The sequence below is a fragment of the Eublepharis macularius genome, chromosome 8, assembly GCF_028583425.1.
Source record: "Eublepharis macularius isolate TG4126 chromosome 8, MPM_Emac_v1.0, whole genome shotgun sequence".
NCBI classification, from domain to species: Eukaryota; Metazoa; Chordata; class Lepidosauria; order Squamata; family Eublepharidae; genus Eublepharis; species Eublepharis macularius.
The window spans coordinates 78,315,747-78,337,584 of NC_072797.1; the positions used below are offsets into that span (position 1 = coordinate 78,315,747).

The 21,838-nt window shown below is 40.6% G+C and overlaps 1 protein-coding gene across 3 annotated transcripts in view; it reads right to left on the minus strand.

Moving 5' to 3' along the window:
* Positions 1–209: 209 nt before the first annotated feature.
* The window catches only part of ZNF608 (zinc finger protein 608), a 190,280-nt gene continuing 168,651 nt past the window's right edge, over positions 210–21,838 (minus strand). For 2 of the 3 annotated variants that reach the window (XM_054987649.1, XM_054987650.1), the window contains exons 4-10: positions 9,932–10,019; positions 6,544–8,968; positions 4,622–5,039; positions 3,951–4,123; positions 3,103–3,256; positions 1,873–1,954; positions 210–1,176 (exon numbers count right to left, since the gene is read on the minus strand). In XM_054987649.1, the coding sequence (XP_054843624.1) occupies positions 1,170–1,176; positions 1,873–1,954; positions 3,103–3,256; positions 3,951–4,123; positions 4,622–5,039; positions 6,544–8,968; positions 9,932–10,019 (3,347 nt within the window). In that variant the 3' untranslated portion in view covers positions 210–1,169. Of the gene's footprint in view, positions 1,177–1,868; positions 1,955–3,102; positions 3,257–3,950; positions 4,124–4,621; positions 5,040–6,543; positions 8,969–9,931; positions 10,020–21,838 lie in introns of those variants that run through there. The other variant, XM_054987651.1, reaches the window with a different exon arrangement.

Genomic DNA, 21,838 nt, shown 5'->3' on the forward strand with positions numbered 1-21,838 from the left:
GTGATACTTTCAATTGTCAGTTTAATACTGTGTGATAGGTGGGAAAGTGGATAGCAGGGCTCATACTTTTCTTTAATTGTGTAGCAAATTGTCCTTCAAGGAAGCCGAGCCCCTTTTCAAATGGATGTCATGTGTTCACTAGAACAAGCTTAGTACTTAGTGATTTCTAAATCAGGCATGTGACACCAAAAATTACAAAAACAGCATTTTTTTAATTCTGATTGCCAAATTATTTAAGGCAGGTATAAAAATGAAAGCATTCAATATACATTTTACATAAAATAAACTAGATTACAGCATAAAACAAGTAACCAGGCAATGGCATTAAAGTCTCTCTTCTAAAACGGGATAATTGTAAACATTAAAAAAAAGACTGCAGGACTATTCAAGTAATAGAACAATCACAGACGTCTTCTGGTATGCAGGCTATTGGGTTATTTGCCATTCAAGATTATAAAAAGGACATTTCATTATTCACAGATGCTCATTATTTCCCCATTTAAAATCTATACATTATGTACAACACAGTTTTTGTGGTACTGGCAACCCCATGCCTTCCAAATGTATATTCTTCACAATACACAATTACAATGAAACAGTTAATACAGTAACATTTTACACTGATGCATCTTAATAAGAGCCACCAAATAGACATCTAAATTGTACCAAAGTGTCATCGTCGTCATCACAGTTAGCCTCTATTGAGGATTGTGGGCAATATTAGGGTATACAAGGTTCAGGCACACAGATACATAACATTAGTTATTTACATTTTAAAAAAGCAGAGTGAAGAGAAATGACCTTTTGTGGTTAACACTTTCTAAACAAGACAAGTACACTTTTTTCATTTACTTTGTGATTTACAACTTAGCAGCAGACCCTGTGTGCGAGCCTGATTACTGATACAAAAAAGTAAAGAATATATATATATTTATATTTATATTTATATATATATAAGCATATATATATATATATATATATATAAAACAGAAGTCTAAATACAGCAACATTTGTTACTCTGTGATAAAAATCTGCAATTTACAAAAATGAAATGACTGGTTTTTGCCTGCCATTAAGGCATTTCAAATTAACACCATGGAACTGATGTCTGTAATAAAACGCTTTTTTCATGTGATCCGGTCACATGACAATGTACATTTCCAAATGCATTATTCTCTGAAAAATAAAAGGGGGAAAAATCAGATTTTAGAACAATGTCCTTTTCAATCATTTAAATCAGCAATCTTAATCAGTGAAAAAATAATCATGCTGCAGCAACATCAGAAGGACTTAATTATTATAAACTGCAATGAGCTAGTTTGCATTTAATTATATGTAAGGTTTCCATTTCCTTTGAAAGGAAATCCTATTTAGAGGCAGATAAATAATTTACAAAGAAATGAGTATGTGAATTCGCTCTCCCCTAGTTTTGACTTATATTTTGTTTCTTACAAGTGTATCAAGATATCAGAAAGAGATGCACATCCGGCTTATAGCAAGGCATATACGTACCTATAAACCAAAATAAACTGACCTCAAAAACAGCAGGACACCCCCCCCCCGCCCAAACTCCTAATCTATGGAATTCTAAATGACTTGCTTTGACATGATGGGTAAGATATGTACAAATATTTCAGGAGACAATAGTCTGCTTCAGTGATTAATTATCTGTGCTATGGTAACAGCTTCACAGGAAAAAAAGAGCACAGTTTATCCAGGAGAGAATAATGTTGCTATTAACTGAACAAAGCAGCTGCCCTATAAAATACTGAAGTCTATGCAGCCCTGTACTCTCGAAACCTGCAATTTGCTTCTTCTCCTTCCTATTAAGATGTCTGCATGAGTATAATTCAAGGTTTACAGGATATTTACCTTCTTTGTGCAGGAAACATACCAGATGCAGATGCCTGAGCAGCCACCTGCTGAGTGGCAACAAGGGCAGCAGAGGTCAACCCTGGAGGAAAGGTGAAACAGTGTATCTCAATGGATGCATTTTCTCAGTTTGCTAGCACTCCGGAAAGTTGACAATAGCTGTGGCCCTAAGTTTTAACAAGTCATGAATCACAACAGCACCGCTGCACTTTGTGCGTAAGGCATACATAATTATTGCAGGCAAGCAGAAGGAAAAACTGGCCTGTCTGCTCTAACCAGCATGCCTTCTTAAGATTTCCCCTAATAGGCATTTTATATGGGAAGAAGGCATTCCGCCTTATTGTATTCTTTTCCAAGTACTGCACTGCATGGTGCTAAATGGCTTGTATGAATTCTTGAATAGGAAGCTCGATAGAAATAATAGGCACCAGGAAACAACAAGAATCAAAAGTCACAGTGAGTTACAGCAACGACGTGGTAGCTACTCGGAACATAATACTTTCATAATAGCTATCATTTTAACGTTTTTCCTTTTGAATGCACATAATGTATCCCATAAGGCATATGGAGCCACTGAATTGCATTTGAAACAGTCAAGATTTCTACACAAGAAAGAGACTGTTAAGGCTCTGAATGAACATAATGAATTAATGCAATTTAAGCCAAACCGTTCAGCTTCTCTGCTATAGGTAAGAAAAATCTGTTTTTCAGATTGCTAGAGTACAAGTTCAGAGAAAAAGGCTTTACTGCATTTTATTGAGTAGCCATTAGCACCTCCAATAATATGTGGTATTTATATAAATAAATATAGGCCGTATTCTATAGCTGTCAGAATTTTAGGTCTGAAAGTAAGATAGTTTTCTTTTATAAATGTATTTGTTCCTAGTAAAAAAATCTTTTACTTCATACCATGCTGTTAGCACTGTTTGAACAAAGTAAGTCATGCAAAGTACTTTCCTTTAAAAAAAAATCACTTTAGTTGTCTCACCAATTTACTATAAATTCATATCATATATCATTCCCACATGTATTATAAAGTGAACATGAATGATAATCTAATACACCAAGTGAAACTGACAATAACATATTGTTTTTAAAAATAGTTCTCTGCAAGCATTAGATAAAATAATTGGCAAGAACGTTCTATTCTTGTACCTGGATGTGAATTATTCTTGATATCACGTTCATAAAATGAGTTCAACTATTTCAATGGTTCTCTAGCTGACTCACCTTGAAATGGGTCATATTGGCCTGGAATTAGAGGGTAGCCCATTCCAACATGGGTGTGGTGGTGTGTATGAAGATGCCGCTGGCTAAAAGGGGAATGACGATCACGTTCCCTTTCTGCTTCCCTCTCACGCTCAGCTGTAGATTTTTCCACAGGCTAGCAATCAAGTAGTATTAAAATAGTCAACACAGCTTCAGGATGCAGGTGATCACAATCAAAATCACATTAGACCTTTTTTTTAAGGTCATCACTCAGGTTTTATCTTGAAAAAATACCTTTTCTCACTAAATATGGTGCTGACATCAGAGGATTCCTCAGTGCGACATAACTGGTTTATACCTTTTGCTTCCCCATCAACTCTGCGGCCCTCAGCTACTTTACATGCCACTTGGCAACTCCAAGTCAAATCTTTAGCAGCATGAGTCAACTTGCTTTCAATGCTACTCTAATTTATGCTGGAAACAAAATCAGCACTGAATTGGCCTAAGAAGCAGAAAACCTATTTTAATAAAAGATATGGGTAAGCAGCTTTTGTCTCAGCAAGTAACGTGTTTAACTTTTTAAAAAACATGTAAGCTATCATATATTCTGCCATGGAAACTGCAAAATACTTTGCAGGTGTTACCCCCTTCTCTTTCTGCTAAAAATATGTATGTGTGTACTAGTTTAATTTATATGCCACGTTATTTAATACTTGGCAGACCTGAGAAGAAACAGGACCTTTTCCATTACATATAGGGAACACACTGAAATTCCAGGTCATTTCCTGAGGCTTGCCTAGTCTTCCTGTCCCCAGTACTTATTTTTCTGAAAATATGCAATTCTGCAACAATAAGAGAAGAAGTCTTACAGCAGGAGACTTGCTGCGGTACTGGTTGGCATGTTGCTGCAACAAATCCAGTGCTTTTGATTCAGTGGTTGATTTTACATTGATGCTGGGGCTGGTGTTGACTTTCTCTACCTCTTCTCTCCCGGACATCTTCCCATAAACAGGATAATGAAATCCTGGTGAGAGGTAGGCCCCTGCAGATGTACAATAAATACCATATCAAGTTTACATGGGTGGGAGGATGGTCCAAAACACATCAAATTTAAGTCATGTGATTACAAAAGTTTTTTACATGTGATTTTCCCCATGATAATTCAGTCTAATGAATGTGGTTCTAAAGTAGGTTAAGCGTATAGCCATTTCGAACATTTTATAGGTCCTCTTAAGTGAAAGGAATAGTAACTATAATGATTCTGACAGTAAGTGCTTAGAATATTTTTATAGGCTATAAACTATTTGTCAGTATAATGGCCATAGCAGAATGTCACCGGTTGTGGAAACTATATCTGGGAATGCTGACAGTTCATAAAAAGAAACAGTTTGTGTTAAATCTACTTCATCCTTAGAACTCGGCAAAACAAATGCCAATATGAACTTCTAATTTTCCTTTGATGCTAACATGCAGCTAACACGTGACAAAATATATGGGCCACTGCACTATTTGCATATGTCTAGTTGTACTCAGTACCCACCTGGATAGCTGTGCATGAGGACAGGAGACACAGCACGGTATGCAGGATGATTGGGATCATACATCTGTGGGTAAGGATAAGCATGCAAGTACTGTATATATGACTGATGCTGAGTCATTGGAGAGGAGACAGCCACTCTAGCACCCCGTGACTCCTTCCAATTTACAGGAGTCTTTCGATCATCATTTTTTAGCTTGTTCTCCTCCAGTGACTGGGAATCAGAACGCTTGACCTCCTTCGGCTCCTCTTTAATGCTGTTTAATGAGACAGGAAGATTGGAGAAGGAGGCTTCCTTATTAGGTGTTTTTCTGGGGCTCTCTTCTTTTAACTTCTTTTCACGATCCAGTTCCTCTGTTTTCTGCTGATCAAGGTATTTTGGCTGATACACATAATGGTGCCATGTTCTTGTATCTGGGTCCTGATATGTGAGGGAGGAAAAAAAGAAACAAACACTCGATTCACTTCAAATTTACATTCCAGATGCTCTATAGACACATTGATCCATTGGAGGGGGGGGGATTAAACACAGACAGTGATCCTGTGGCTGTTTGAAGAGCTACTTTATTTCACTGAAACAGCGGACCTCATGCTATGTCACACTTAGCTTTTGACACTTCTCTGAGTTGCAAAAGCAGTTTTCTAAGCAGTATAAAAAGGCACTAAGAAATAAGGGTCTTGGGTGTGGTACAGATTAGGGGTGTGCACCCTCCAAAAATTCAGGTTTCCTGCTTCGGGTTTCCCTGAAGCAGGAAAAAAATCCGGAATTACCAGAATCCCGAAGCGGCAAGCATGCTGGGCCCAATTCCGAAATCCTGAATCATTGTGAATTGGGTCTGATTTGGGTACTTTACCCGAATCCGAAATTGCATACCCCTAGTACAGATATATAATTTTCACAAATTTTGTTGCTGAAAAGAGATGGAAGGAGTGATTTTTTCTCCCTTCCCGTGACCTATGGGAAAACTGAAAATTTGGGCAGAAATTGAAACATATGCACTAACAGCAAAAAAGAAAAAAAAGCTCATAAAATAATCTTACAATGTAATAAAGGAATAGAAATAAATTTGGATATTCAGTTATGCGCTATAAATAGCATTGATCTTCTTCAGTGTATAACAAAATGTAAAGCTGCAATCTTATGCATACTTATCTTAGGGTAAGCCCCACTGCATTCAGTGGGTCTTGCTTCTGATTAAACCAAACACAGGATCAATCCGCTAATCTCATAGTAACTTAAGACAAAAGCAGTTACCTTGACTTCCATCCCAGTAAACAATATATCCTTGAAGGTACTAGCATAAATCAATTTTATTTAATCAGAATCAGTATCTTAGTTATTCACAACTTATTGTTCTGAACTTTGAGCTGCAGACTTCAGAAAAATTGAAGGTTTGCATGAACGTAAACAATCTTCTCAGATCTTTCACCTTAGTTTAGTCCTTAATTATGTGTGTGAGTTCTCACATATTTATCAGTTTCTTTCATTTGACATTGGAAAGCATAGATCTAAGGTTGTATGTCTGTAAAAGGTTATGCTAAGAACAGTCCTTAAGTCCTACCTAACAGGTGCTTGCACAGATTAAGGTCTATAAAACGTTGGCTCAAAACCCTATTTAACTTATGCCATCTCTATTGTACGTGCAATGACACAAACACGAATGAATAGTCACACACGTAAGTCTAAAAAAAAAAGGCTGGGTAGTTAAAACCATCTAATCTATTCTCTTATAACTTTAGGAGTAATCCTGAAATCAGCAAGTTTACATAACTTGTAACTGTACAAGGACAAGATGACAAAATTCTGGCTTTGAGAAAGTGAGAAATATACACTAAACTTATATCACTATCCATTTACTAGCTGTTATTTTACTACCTATTTACTATTTATAACCTATGAAAGTTTGAAGCCATTCGAGTCTCACCTGTTTAAACCTTGTAGTAGGATCTACTCCGGTCTGTTTCATAGAATCCATAACAGATTTCATTTCCACAGCCTCCTTTATAAGCTGATGGTTTTCCATTTGTTTTGCTTTGAAGCTATCAGACTGAAGATGTTGCTGATGATTGGAAAGAATCTGTGATTTGCTTGTATCCTCAGTTTTATTAGGGACCGATGACCCCATTTTAGGGTTGTTTTTATTGGCCTCTGGAGTAGAAGGAGCTTTTGAGATAGTAGCAGATGGGATATTTTTCAGCTTGTCATCTTTTCCTAAGTCCTTCAGGGGGAGTTCACTTTTCCTTTCACAGTCTCTTCCAGTTTGTGCCATTTTCTGTTCAGCCAATCTCTGGTCCTCATAATATTTTTCATACTGCTGCCTATAAGCAGGGTTCGAGGCCATTAAGGACTTCTGGTCCATGTAAAGTCCATAAGCATACTGTCCATAGTAAAGTGACTGTGCAAGTGCAGGATGCCGTTGGGTTATTACTGACTGGTGGTGGGGCTGTAAATTAGTGGAATTGGCTTCACTTTTCTTGGACTCTGTGAACTCTGCCTTGTCTTTCTTTTCAGCCTCTTCCTCTGACTCCTTTTTGATCTTCATCCCCTGCGTATTATTGCTGTTCCCAGCCGCAGGGGTGCTGACCTGTCCAGAGTGCATGTAACTTGGAGAATAATAAGGATCGTAGCCATGGTAATAGGGTGAATGAGACTCTTTTACTTGGGGTGGTTGTACTGGGGTTGAGGAATGTCCTTTAACAACACTGTCCTTATTAGAAATAATATCTGAAGGAGAGCTGGCCTTTGACCTCATGCCCTCTGACCTGCTGTCAGAACCACCATCGTCTGCAGCATCAGAGATATCAGAGTAAGCGGGGCTATTTGTTTTAGCAGCTGCACCCTCTGCCCCATTCTGTGTCAACACATGCAGTGGCGCCATAGAAGACTGTCCATTCACCAAAGTGCTGCATTCCATTCGGGAGGCACTCCCTATTGAAGGGCTGGGTGCATTGTCTGTGAAAGTGTAAACCTTATCAGCTTCAGCTTTAATGCTTGCCATTCTGCTCTCTTGAGACTCTGACAGTCCATTAGCTAGCACTTCATTCTTGCTGAGGTGTTCCTTTAAAAAATGTCCAGCCATCTCCTTTCCAGACCCCTTTGTGTCCTCTAACTTTCCCAGCTTCAAATCTATTTTAGGACTTCCACTCTCTTTGCTTTCTTTGTCCTTCAGCTTTCTCTTCTCCTTTTTCTTTTTATCTTTGAGTAATGTGAGAGCTGGGTTTACAGTGCTTGGCTCTCCCATAATTGTGGGCTTTGGTTGAATAGGTTTTAGTGGAGGACTCTTTGGTGTAGCCTGCACAACAGTCGTCGTTAGTGAGGGCAATCCTGGTATTGTTCCGGCAGTGGTGGTTGTAAAGGCTGCTGTGGGTATAGCTATTAATTGAGGCGGTGTTGGAGCTGGAGCTGGAGCAATGGGCCTGGCAGTTTTAAGCTTTGAAAGGTTTTTATCCACTTTGCAATTGTTGGCTTTTTTGCCTTTGTCTTTTTCGACCAGATTTTTCTTGTCTATCAGTCCTTCAGCCTCTAATTTGGGCATTTCAGCAGCTAAACTACCATCTGCCACTGAGCAGTTCTCCAAAGTCACTGTCATATTAGAAATTACTGGTAAGCTGTTCAATTCACTGTTCAAGCCCCTCTTTTTGCCAGAATTCTTGCCGTGGTTAGTCTGTTCCCTTCTCCCCTTGGGTGTTCCCGGGGTATTAAGAGGGCAAGGAGATGTAGGGGACTTCAGCTGATCAAAATGAGATAAGCCTGTGCTTGGCTCACTGCATTCAAGTGCCACGTTGCTTAATGCTTCCTCACAATCTGAAATTTTGTCTTCACTGTCAGGTTCAAATTCTAGCTTATTTTCCGGGTCTAAATGTGCATGGGCCTGGTGATACCTCAACCCATTAATGTGCTTGTACTTTTTGTTGCAATTAGGATGGGGGCAATCAATCAAAACAGGAGAAGAACAACCTTGGTCCAAAAAAATAGTCTCTGGCTTCCCCTGAGGGGTGGTTGGAGTGCTTCTAGAATTGGTTCGAACACGCTTTCCAGATTTATTGTCTTCTGAACTGGAGTTCAAGTCTAAATCAATTGGTGGCTTGTTTTTCCTCTTATTGGTGGACAAAGGGCTGATTTTGACATCTTCCAGGGCACAATTTGGGGGGGTTCTGCGGCCACTAGAATTAAGGCTTCCCCGTCTCCCCTTTCCATTGGCACCACCTCGGTTCTTGTTCTGAAGTCCCCTGGATTCTGTAAAGCTAACATCATTCCCAGGTGCTGCTGCAGCCGCCGCAGACCTTGCTCGTTTTCCTCTGCCCCGACCCCCTCGCATCTCCAGGTCACTTGTTGGTGATTCACAAAACCTGTTGAAATAAAACCAGATGTCAGAATTATATAGTGCGGGGAATTTAATTTTTTTTTTACTTCATTTATACCCTACTGTCATCCCCAGTGGGAACCCAAAACTTCTTACATGGTTCTCCTCTCTTTCATTCTATCCTTACACCAACCCTGTGAGGCAGGTTAGGCTAAAAGTGTGTGAGTGGTCCAAGGTCACCCAACACTCTTCCATGGCAGAGCTGGTATTTGAACCTAGGTCTCCTAGATACTAGTTCAACTTTCTAGCCATTACACCATGCTGATTTATCATGAAATAATAAACCACAATCTAAATACACATTAAAACATGCAGAGCATAAGAAACATCTCTGGTCTCAAAAAACCTTAAAGGAAGAGAAAAGTTTCTACCATCGCCTTATAAAGAAGATGAAAGGCATATTATATAATATAAAAAAAATTCTTACTTTCATTTTATACCATGCTTCCTGGTAAAAAAAATGGCCCACAGCTGATTATAATAAAGTAATTAAAATACTCAGAATAATAAAACCAGAAAGAAATAACAGGATAAAAAAAAACAACTCAAAGCATAAAGCAAGTTCCATAAAGCAGGTCACACAATTCTTCTTTAAGAGAAAGGTCTTGATCAACTTCCTAAATACAAGTAAGAGGACAACCAGTAGAATCTCTCTCAGTAAGGCAATCCAAAGAAATGGTACTTAAACAGAGCACTGGCTGGCTGGCCACCAGCTTTTACACCTCTGAAATTGAGGCGCACATAACAGGCCTGTCAATGCATGACAGGGAGCATGTCAATACTGAATTTATTTTAACACTGAGAAAGAGTACCCCTCAGTCTAACAGAGAATTTAGTAACCTTGTGTATGGTTTTCAGTTACATGGATTTTTTTTATTAGCTTCTGTCCAGTTTCATGCCAGAATTTGAAGCAGAAACAAGGAAATCCGGACTGAACTGGAATGTTTACCTGGGAGGAGCCCAATCGTGCTTTGTACAATCAAGCAACGTTCCAACGTAGGTTTTATTCCGCCAGGTAACATTTACAACTAGAACACCTGCAGGTGAGAAGAAACAAAAAATAATCACAGTTAAAACAACTTCTTTTAACTTTGTTTAAAAACAACAAAACAAAGCCCCATTTGCTTTCAAAGGCTGTGGTTTACAAACTTCCTCTTTTTTGGTTTCAGTGACCTCCAATTAAAAGCCACAGGAAAGTATGTTTGTGTGAGAGTGCATGCATGTGCACAAAGAGAGAGACAGAGTAATCAAGATACAGCTGGGAGAAGAAAATGGTTTTTGCTCTGTCCTGCTGTAAAAAGACAACATTTACCTCTTAATTTTGCTATTATTGTGCATAATTGCTTTCATTTGGCAGTCAGCTGGCATATATGGAGCACCAGTAAACAGTGCTTAAAGCAGTAGGCGATTTATGAAGAATCTGCTTTGTCTTCAATAATACTATAATAGTGATAATAGTGATTTCATTTATTTCAAATTGCACCATAACATACCATTAAATACAGATGAATTTTACATGTTATTTCCATGCTGATATTGAAATTCTTCACAACTGAACAATAAGCAATAAGCATTTGGAAAAGATGATGCACTGTATTCTTTAAAAATATCGGGCCATTCTAAAGCTTGGTCTGTTTATTTTACACCCCGAAAATCCTGGGCTTTGTTCATCCTGAAAATCAGTCTGCCAATCAATATTCTTTCAAAGTCCTTTCTTAAACAAAGACCTGTCTATTTTTTTCTTCAAGAAAGCTCATGTATAACGACAATTTATAACAATTAGGCTTGTGGACTTGAGAGAAAAATTTTAATTTAACAGATACGGTCTGTATGCATAATTGTCATGTCTTCCTTCAGGATGGTAAAACAGGCAACCAAAAAGGGTAAAGCAATAATGCTGCTTAGAAGCAAACAAGTTCTTTCCAAATATTTAATACAAATGGCAAGGTCTGAATGAGTCACACTACATCTTTGCATCTTCTAGTTCCAATTCTGGCTTTTTAAACAAGTGAAATAACACATAAATAAATAAATAATGACATTGTGCTTCTTGTTTCCAGCTTGTCGGTTTGCTTTACGTCACCAGTGTGATTTCTAATTTTGCATTAAACCTTTCCCTAGACTGCTGCTCCAATGTAAAGAAAACATGTAACCTGCAACTTATTTCCTCAGGGTCCTTTTAACAGCAGGGAAGTATGTTGAAATGCTATTAGCTGAAGTACTAGGGAAGAAGGGATTTCCTTTAAGCGTTTTCAACAGCATATTGGAAAAAGAAATGGTTCCCTGCATGATTTCAGCTTTTTATTGTATAATGACAGTAGGCTCCCATTCAAAGGGTAAATATCAGTCTTCTCTTTTAATAAGCCTCAGATTTTAAACAAGATAAAATTCTTACTCAGATCAATTAACATTTAAATGTGTTACACTTTGCTTTTAGGGAATTGTAACAGCTGAGAAAACACACTTTATTCTCACCTCTCCCTCCCTCCCTCCCTTTTTTAAAAAAGCACCAGATAAACTATAAAAAAGTGGCCTGTTTTTCTCATCATTTGCTCTCTAGGGCACCGTGTGTGGTGTCAGAGACCTTTCCAACTGCTTAAAATTCTTCAGCATGTCAGCTATATTTACAGCACTGGAATATATTTGTATTGCCAGAAGGTTACTGCATTTTTAGCCTGAGACGCAATAGGCTGAATTACTTTGTTCCAGAGTCTCTGATGTAGCACAAATGTATAATTAAAACTGCTTGAAAGGGAAACATGAAAGAAACAACAAACCCTCCATTCTTGGAGTAATAAAATTAAAAACAGGAAAAGTCTGCATAGACACTTAACATTTGTCTGCAGTGAAAGGCTTTTGTTATTGCCTTCCCCTAAGGGCTTCATATTTCCAGCAAACACAAGCTCTGGATTGGCCAATGCCTGCTGGGAATGCTGCTATCTGATTGGCTGGGCTGAACACTGCAGCACTGGCCACAAAAAGCAAACTTCAAAGGAAAACAGTGATACAACACCAAAGCCTGTGAAAGGAGCAGAGGACAGGGCAAGGGAACAGAGCAAGCCAGAAATAATCCCAGCAGCGTGAGAGGCTTGCCTAATGCTTCCGGTCTCTGTAATCAAACCATTTGCTCTAACCAGGCTTGAGAATGTGATGAAAGGTTACTGTCTTCTAACTTGCATTGCGTTTATAGTCAACCTGTCATAATAGCATTTAAATGTAATCTGGGCAGGAAAAAAAATGGTCTGGAAGACCTAGAGAGTGGCACAGAGAAAAAGAATTAGTCATTGGCTATTCAGGTAGCAACTAGTGACCAAGGGAAAATGAAACCTTGCAACAGTGAATTATTGAAATCTCTTGTGGCTATTTCATGATGCTTCTTTTTAAGCAGCTAATAAAACCCAGGTAAGGTTACAAACTGCAAATATAGTTGTCTGAATAAATATCTGTATACCTAGTGGATCTGTGAACAAAGGACTTCTTTTCATGGATATGAAAGTGGATCTATACTGCATCAGGATAAAGAAAATCCAGCCCTGAACTGCAAAATAGGATTTGACACAAGCTCCGCAGAGCCTCAGGCTTATTTGGTACAATTTAATTGGAGAAACCAGGATCTGCACTTTTGCAGTGTGCCACAGCTTCTGCCCCAGAGTGCAGAAAGAGGCCTGTTTTTCACATTACTTAAGCAGCATGCTTGATGATAGAATCAGAACCACATGAGCTCAGCTTCTTGTGGTTAGCTGCTTGGGTGGAGAACTCTCCCGATTTGAGCTGATTTTAAGCATATCAAAGAAATCTTCCACAGAAGAGATCCTTTGTGTCTGCTACCGTATCACTTACAGCTAATAAATCAGAAGTGACATCACAGTGTTTTCAACTCTCCCCTTTCCCGCAGCTCTGCTTCCAAAATATTGCAAGAGTTGTAGCCAAAGGGCTGGCAACCCTAACTCTCTCATAGTATTTTTTCTTCATGAAGGGGAAGATCACCCAAGCTGGATCTCCATGTGGATAATTTTACATGTGTAGAGCCTGTGCAACATCACCCTACATCCTTGAAAAGGGCTTGTTTGTCTGCTCCTCCACATGAAATGAATCTTGGTTGAGCCTCCCTGCACCACTATACAGAGCTCCTTAGCTACACTGCAATTAGTTTCAATATTTTGTCTCAAACATTTTGTTTTACACAGATTTGAAAAGTTAGCCTTGTTAGCAGGGACGCATTATATCTCAGTGGACTTTGGACTTTGTTTTTATCTAAGCACATCTCCCAAAGACTGCTCAACTAGTTGAAAGGGGAGAAATTATGATGACATAGTAAATAAACAATTCATTTCACAGGGTGAACAAAAGACAAAGAGTTTATTAGAAACATTTATAATGGAAAGGCACTGGTGTGAGACCTAAGTTTTTCAGATATTTATATGCTGCTATGCTCAGTATCCCCTTAATAAAAGACAGACAGAGAGCACCCTTTGAAATGCTCTTCAGAAAATTATAAAGCAGTTTCCATACAAGACAAAATCCAATTAAATCTAGATTTTTGTATATTGGGGTTTATCAACCAGCTATCGAGTGATGCCAGTCCCTTGGGGCTCCCGCATGTTTATCTACCAGATATTGAGGGATGCCAGTCCATTGGGGCCCCCACTCCTAGCCTGCAACCCCCCACCACCACTCACCTGGCTGGAGGGGGGGGGAGAAGGCCCAGGGAACAGGCCCAGGAGACAAAATATCTCTGGGGTAAGCTTGCAGCGGGCTTGCTACTGGCAGTAAATGACGTCACTTCCAGAAGTGTGTTGGCTGTGGAAACATCATGTGTTGGCTGTGGAAACACCTTCATGTTTGCTTGGGGCCAATTCTTTAAGAAGTGATGCCATTGCAAAATTTTATATATGTAAAATTTTGAACTTGGTCCCCATGTAGATAGAAAACCCACAGAATGGAGCCCCCGCCCGAGGAATGTTGTTTTTGCTTGCGCAGACAGCTAAAAAACAGTCCCTGTGGACTGAAAGTGGGCAAAGGAGAAATAAGCTGCTGCCACCTGAGTTGGGTTGGCAGGCACAGAGGGAAGAGGGGGGAGCTGGAGCCACCTCCACCTGTGCATGAGCCAGGCAGATGGGCAGGTGAACCAGGGGAGGGGGAGCGAGAGCCAGTGCCACCACCTTCCTCCTCCACAGTGTGGAAACAGCATTGCAGGTGACTGGCTGGCCAGCCCAGTGAAGGAGGTAATGAAAAGATGGGATTTCTCATCCCTGCAGAGGCTTGTGGGTTCCCTATTTCTACATTTTTTATTTCTTTCACTTACTCCTCCTTCAGTTTGTATTGCAAAGGGGTAGAGAACAATTATTGCTTTAATACATCATTTTTAATTATTAACAAACCATATTTCCCTATTCAGTTTATGTTTAAATAAAAACACAGATTCCTTTATTACATTTAACTAAAGCTAAAATCAAGGAAATACGTGAAACAAGGAACAAAGACTTAAAAGATGGATATTTTCCTTCCAGATTAAGAAATAGCTGGAGGAGGACTGATTCACTGCAGGACATACATCTCCTTTCTTGCCTTCAGTCACAGGAATGTTCTCTGAGAGCAAGCAATGAAGAGTATTTAATTCAGCAAAACTACTGTGGGAATTATATTTTAAGAAAGATTATTTCTTGAAGCTATTGTGTCTGGCCATCAAGGATACAATCTTTTTATCCCTTTTGAGAAAAAAAATTCTAAAGATTTTCCCAAAAGAGCACAGAAGGAGAACTGAAAACCGTAACTTAAAAGGGCCAGTTTCCCCATGGGCTGTTGTGCTTTAATACTCAAAAGAACACATGGCCACTTCCATCACTGTCACATCCCTTGCCGCCTTTGTTCTGAAGCCTGATGAGTTGTATTGATTTGGGAAAATCATTGAGCTTCTTGGAAAACTAGACCCTAGCTTATTCACCACCATCTATTTCTTTCATGGGAAGACAGCCAGTCAATATTCAGCGGCTGGTCTACTAAAATAACCTCTAGCTGCTTTTCTTCTATTTGCATCTTTAGTAGCTTTTTGCTTTCCGAACTCTAATAGGCTAGGAAGCTTTGGTGCAACGAGTGACATTAAATGCAAATGTCTGTGGACAAAGTCACCATTTAATGTTGCAACTGGCATTCTTTAAGAAACAAAAGGGTAAGAGCAAAGGACAAGAGAAATTTTTAAACAGATTTGTACTGGTGTTACAAATGTAGGGCTGGATATATCGGGGGGTAGGGGGGTTGCCTGCCCCTGGTGTTGCTGAACAGAGGGCACTGAGCGGCGGCTGGTCGGGAATGCGTGCTCCCGGCCCTCCAGCGGCAGTGTGGGTGGCGGCATGGGAGGGCTGGGAAGCTGCCTCCACGCCATAAGCCTGCAGCACTGATGGGACAGCCGGCTTGCCACGCGCTCCCGGCCCTCCAGCAGCAGTGCAGGTGGCATGCTCCTGGGGGGCACCCTACGTGATAACGTCATGGAAGTGATGTCATCACGCACTCCTGGGAGTGTACCCCCCCTTTATACTTGCAAATTAGGAAAATGCCAATTGCAGTTATGAGATCTGGTAAGGGCTCTATTGGGAGGGAAGATGGCATGGTATAGCCAGACCTCAACAGATCTCAGAAGTTAAGCAGGGTCAGTACTTGGATGGGAGACCACCAAGGAAGACTTGGTGGAGGAAGGAAATGGCAAATCACCTGTGCCCCTCGCCTGCTTTAGAAGTTCCCTTGCTGGAGCCACGATAAGTGAGAGATAGTTTCTCTCCCCCATCCAATTTTTCTAATATGTGGCCTGATGAACAGTTTTGTAGAAATTAAAAAATTCCATGCTGTTTTGATAGTTTGATAGATGTTAATAAAATACTCTAAATAGGGTTTTTTAGTTTTGGGGTATACTAGGAACGGTATCTGATCCTCAAAAGTAGCTGCAGAAAAATTGCAACATTGTTTTTTTAAAAAAATTCAAACTGCCACAGTTCTCCTTTTACATCCCACTTTTTTCCAAAAATTGTTTCAATTTCCCCCAATCCACTCACCAATAAAATTTTATTTTTTTTAAAAAAAGTAGCTGCAGAAAAATAACTTCTTTCGACAGTCTTGTGAGCAAAGTGATCGCTTCAATTTTTCTATGATATGAGAGCTTGGAAAAATAAGAACTTGTCTATCTTAAGTAAGGTAAGGGCAGTTAAGATGTTTCTGGTGCCAAAATTATTATATTTATTTCAAGTAATTGCGCTTCCGATAAGAACAAATTGGTTTAAAACCTGGAATAAGGTGCTTAAGAACTGGGTTTTTGGAAGCAAAAGGGCTAGAACTCCAGATATAGTAAATTATGCATCACAGGAGGAGATGGGATGGGGGATACCAAATTTGGAGTTGTATTATGAGGCGTTTCAATTGAAATATTTAATAGAGATTGGGTATAATGATAGAGTTAAGTGGGTTAGGATGGAGAATGAGATAAATAATAGAATAGGAAGAGAGGGGATCTTTAATAGGGATGTTCAGATGGCTTTGAAGAAGGCGATTGGTCCAAGGAAAACAGCGTTAAGTATTTGGAAAAGATGGTATAGGAAATGGATGCCGGGTCTTTCAAAGTGGACTCCATTAAAATATATAAATAAGGACTATACAGACACCGGGGGGTGGAAGAAATTAGAAGAATTTGGATTTAATAGATTAAAAGATATGTTTGTTGAAGGGGGGACTTTAGTGGCAAAAAATAACGTGCTGGAGAAAATAGGAAAACAATACTGGTTGGAGGTGCATGAATTATACGAGTTAATTAAATCTGAAAAGGTGGAGGAGATAATTGGGGTAAAAACAGAAATGGATGATATATTAAGTAAAAGACAAATAAAAGAGAAAGGGCTAGCAGGGGCGTTATATAAATTAATGATAAGAGAAAAGGAAAGGATGATAAGGATAATACAGAATAAATAGGAGTGAGAAGGCTTATCTCATCAGGAAACGATTCAAGAAATAATGAACGGTATAAATAAAATTAAAAGGGATAAAGAGAAAGAATTGGCTAGGAAATTTATATGGAAATGGTATAGAACACTGGCTCAGATATCATATATAGTTAAAGGAACGAGCCCTAAATGCTGGCACTGTGGCCAAGAAATAGGCATATATGCTCATATGTGGTGGGAGTGTAATGTTGTCAAGGAATACTGGAAAAAGATTATAAGGGTAATTTCTGATTTATGTCAAGTGAATATCGAGATTAATAGGGATTTGCTTGTCTCTGGAATATTGGGAAATAAAAAGAGTAGATAGAAATAAGCAAGATCTATATAAAATCATGATTTTAGCCGGAATGGCTGTAATAGCATTGGAATGGAAGGATAAGAACAAATGGACAATGGAAAAATGGAACAATTATGTCTTTGAATGTGTACAATTGGATATATTTGTACAGATAACTGCTGATGAGACATGCGAGGATAAACGTCAAAAGATTATAAGTAAATGGACCTGTTATAGGTACTGGGTGGAAAGGGGGGAAGCCAACCCAAGCATTCAAACCCGAATGAAGAATTTGTGCACATGGTTAAAGATATGAAGACACAATGGGGGGTGGGGGGAGGAGGGCAAGGGGTAAAATAGCTGTATACGGTTCATGTATGACTATGTATATATGTTATAACAATAAAATAATAAAAAAAAACTTCAATTTTTCTATGGGGGAATGGAAAGGAAACCAATCTGCAGAGAATGCTCAGTAGACTTTATGATGGTCAGTTATTTTCAAATCCATTATCTAATGTAACAAGTCCACTGTGTTAAAGCTATTGCTATGTTTTGAAGAATATGCTTTTGAAACCTTTATTTCCATGCCAAACTCCTGATATTTTATGTTTTGGCACATTATGCTCTGGAGTTCTTCAAACTGTGTGTGGTGGTGGTGTGAGGTGGGTATCTCTATTCTAGTTTCAGATGCTCCTAAGAGATTCTGAACTTCTTTCCAAGTGGGGGTGCAAATGGATGGGCATGGGAAAAGTAGATTTATACCATGCCTACTGCCTTCTGAGTAGACCTGCTTTGAGCATAGTCTGACTCCCCACACACCTTCCCTTCTTTCTGCATCTTCATAGTCTCTCTCTCTCACACACACCCTCCCTCCCTCTGTCTCAATCACAGGGACCCCTCCTGAACTGTCTCAGTTCAAGCAGGAAGGAGGGAACAGCTGCCTGCAACACCAAGTTCAGGCTGTCCCAATATGTGCCAAGCCTATCCCTTGGGATGTCTTTGGATGACAGACAGAGGGAAGGCAGCAGTACCAGCCAGTTTGTGTCTGAAAAAGGGAGCTCTGTCTCTCAAAAACTTACACTTTGAAAATCTTGGTTTCTGCAGAGTAGGACTGCCAGCCTCCAAGTAGTGGCTGGGGATCTCCTGGAATTACACCTGATCTCCAGGTCACAGAGATCAGTTCATCTGGAGAAATTTGCTGTTTTGGAGTGTGGACTCTATGGTATTATTCCCTAATGAGGTCCCTCCCCTCCCCAAACCCTGCCCTCTCCTGACTCCATCCCCCAAATCGCCAGGAATTTCCTAACCTGGAGCTGGCAACCTACTGCAGAGTCACTGGACTAATATCCTCCTCTTCCCTCTGGTTTTGCTGCCAGCAGAAAAGATCCTCTGCCCTCTCCTCCCCTCCAGGCAGGAAGACAGCAAATGAAAGCAAGCAAGCACCGAAGCTCAGGCTGCATTCCCTCCCTCCAATCTTGCCTCATTTGAGCTGCTCTCCATCTTATCTTGCAAGGAGCTCTATCAAGCTAATTCTCATCCTTCTGCAGAGTGTGTGGCAGACGAGTTGTAAAGAATTAAAAAGGGAAGCAATGGCAAGAGCAGAGCTCACATGCACGCACTCACTCACTCACTCACTCACTCACTCACTCACTCACTCACTCACTCACACACACACTCACACACACACCCATGGGCTGCCCAGGACAAAATTCTGAAGCAGGGGAGGGGGGAAGAGTGGAGCTTCTGTATTGTTTTGCAAATCGGTGAAGGTTGGAACTAGACAGCTGAGACTTACTCACTGGCAGCCTCCTCCACCCCATTCTCTGCTGGGACAGACACACATGTAACATTTAAGAAAGGCAGCTGACAGAATTAAATGGAGCAAGTCAAGGACCCCTGCATCAGCGGGGGCGGGGAGGGAAGTAAAAGAGTGGAACTTAAGACTCAGAAGGCTGTGTGTGAGGTTGCTTAGATCTGCTCACCACCCACCCCTCCACACAAATAAATATTTTTAAGAGACGTGTCTCCTTGGGAAAGCCTCCATTTCCATTAGGAGAAGAATTTGGCCTAACCTACTTCTCCTCTTCTCCTATTACAGAGTGCACACAGAAGCGGTGCGCACCAGCTTTTACCCAGAGGGGACGCTCTAGCTGAAACTTGTCTTCCTTCCATAGAGACTAGGAGGGAAGAATGCTAGAGCGTACCCCGGTGGTGGCCATTTCCACCCCCACCTCCAGTTGCTGAATGTATCGGAAGCGAGGAGAGGCGCTCAAATCGGGGGATTCCCCGCCCCCAGCGGGGGCCTGGCAACCCTGGTTCCAAACATATACTATAGTGGTTAAAAAAAGCAGAATGAACAGATATCAATAATTAGGTAAGAAACCTCCTTTTCTTCTTCATGGTCTGCATATCCTGATATAAGTGCTGGCCCACCTCACAAAAAGAAACTCTGCAGAACCAGTGAATACAGCAGCCACATGAGCTCTAAGATTTAGAACATAACTTTTACAAAAATATGTGGCGTCTCCCAAGTAAATTCTTAATAAAGGTCAGTAAGCAAAACACCATGAAGAGGAAAAAAATGTACTCATTCCCTGTATCAAACATCCCTTTGAGAAAAGAGGTAATTGGGAATTAAATGTAACAGCCAGAACAAACTGACTAGAGTATCTGTGAGGAAACATAATTGCCTTTGTTAGGAATGCCATAACAAGCAAACATACAGAAGTGGCTGTTGTATTTAGGAAAGAATCATAATTGCAGCAAGCTCATTTTCAGAGGATGAGGCATATGATGAATACAGTGGGGGTCATGATTCCCAGATAGTGTTGCAGCTGAAGCACATGCTGAGTCAGGTGATGAAGAAAGATGGGAGGTAAAAAAGGTGTTTTGGATACTCAAGGAAGAAAGGCTTTATGAAATGACTCCAGGATAACCCTAATAAATAGAATGAACTTCTACAGATTCAAGCGGGATGAACTTGTGAGGAAATATACAGACTAAGAACAGATCTCTCTCAAGATTTTTGAATGAGGTCCATCTCCTCCTCTTCTTAGTAGGCAATAGTCTATTTAGGGAAAATAATTATTCCCCTAGGTTGAAAATGAGCTAAAAAAGAGAATCTTTTGATGCTGTGTTGTCCTATTATACTCTGTGCAATACTGATAACTAGCATTAACTATGGCAAAATCAAAGGAACTAATGCATCAGTAAATGCAGACCAATTAGACAATCAAGAAGAGGAAAAATGTAGGCAACAGATAATACAAAACCTTCTTGGTCAAAAAGAAGTCATTACATCAAGAGAATGGACTGAAACCTACCATCTTTATTTCGGACAGTGAAATACCTGGAATGGAACCAAATACGGTAGAATAGAGGTAGTTCAGTGAGTCCTGAGAGCCTAGGAGCTATACTGGATCCAGTGCTACTACTAGAAAAACAAGTTAAGGCAGCAGCAAAAAATGCTTTTTACAACCTCCGTCTTGCTTGGAAGATGGCCTCTTATCTCGACATGGCCGACCTGACCACTTGGATCCATGCTATGGTAACATAAAGGCTTGACTATTATAATGCATTATACATAGGTCTCCCATCTAAGCTAACTAGGAGGCTCCAATTAGTGCAAAATGCTGCAGCTCAAATGTTATCAGGAGCGAGCAGGAGCATGAGCATCACTCCCATCCTACAGTCAGTCCATTGGCTATCTATCAGTTACTGTTCTCAGTTCAAGGTATTGGTTATTACATACAAAGCTCTTTATGGCCTTGGTCCGGCATACCTGTGTGACCGCCTCCCTCCCTATGTTCCTCTACGGCAGCTTCACTCATCTGAACAGGGTCTCCTGCAGGTGCTAGGCTGCACATGGGCGAAATCAACAGCAGCCCATACACTGGCTTTCTCTCTGGTGGCCCCTATCCTGTGGAAGAGCTTGCCTGAGGAGGTCAGGAGAGCTCCCACTCTCCTAGCTTTCAAAATGGAATGATTCAAAAAGGCTTTTTACTTGAATGGGAGGGCTGTATTGTAGGGATGGGGTCTCAGATGCTTCACTAATGAGTTAGGAATAGGCATGTGTGGTTCGGGAATCCGATTAGGAAAAAATGCCCAAATTGGTCACGATCCGTAAAGATTCGGAATTTCCAAATTGCTGGCCCCGATTCGGAAATCTCAAATCAAAGCTTTCCAAATAATTTGTAATGCTTCGGAAAGCTTCAGGGCTGAGTTTAAAGGGCCCCGGCGCTGTTTGCAAGCAGTGGCGGGGCCCTTTAAACATCACCCCAGCCCCCCCACCCCCACTTACCTTGTCGGCGGCAGCGGTGGCTTCGGCCCTCCCTGCCGCCCGTGGGGCTGCAGAGGAGGTGGAGAAAGCTCGTCCTGCCCCTCAAATGGCTGCGGCGGCCCTTCCTGCCCCTCACACGGCCGCAGCGCCATGGCATTTGAGGGGCAGGAAGGGCTTTCACTGCCTCCTCCGGCCCTTCCTGCCCCTCACACGGCCCCGGCGCCATGGCACTCATTTGAGGGGCAGGAAGGGCTGGAGGAGGCAGCTCCATCCTTTTCCACCGTCCTGCAGGCTCAGGAGGCGGTGTGGCAG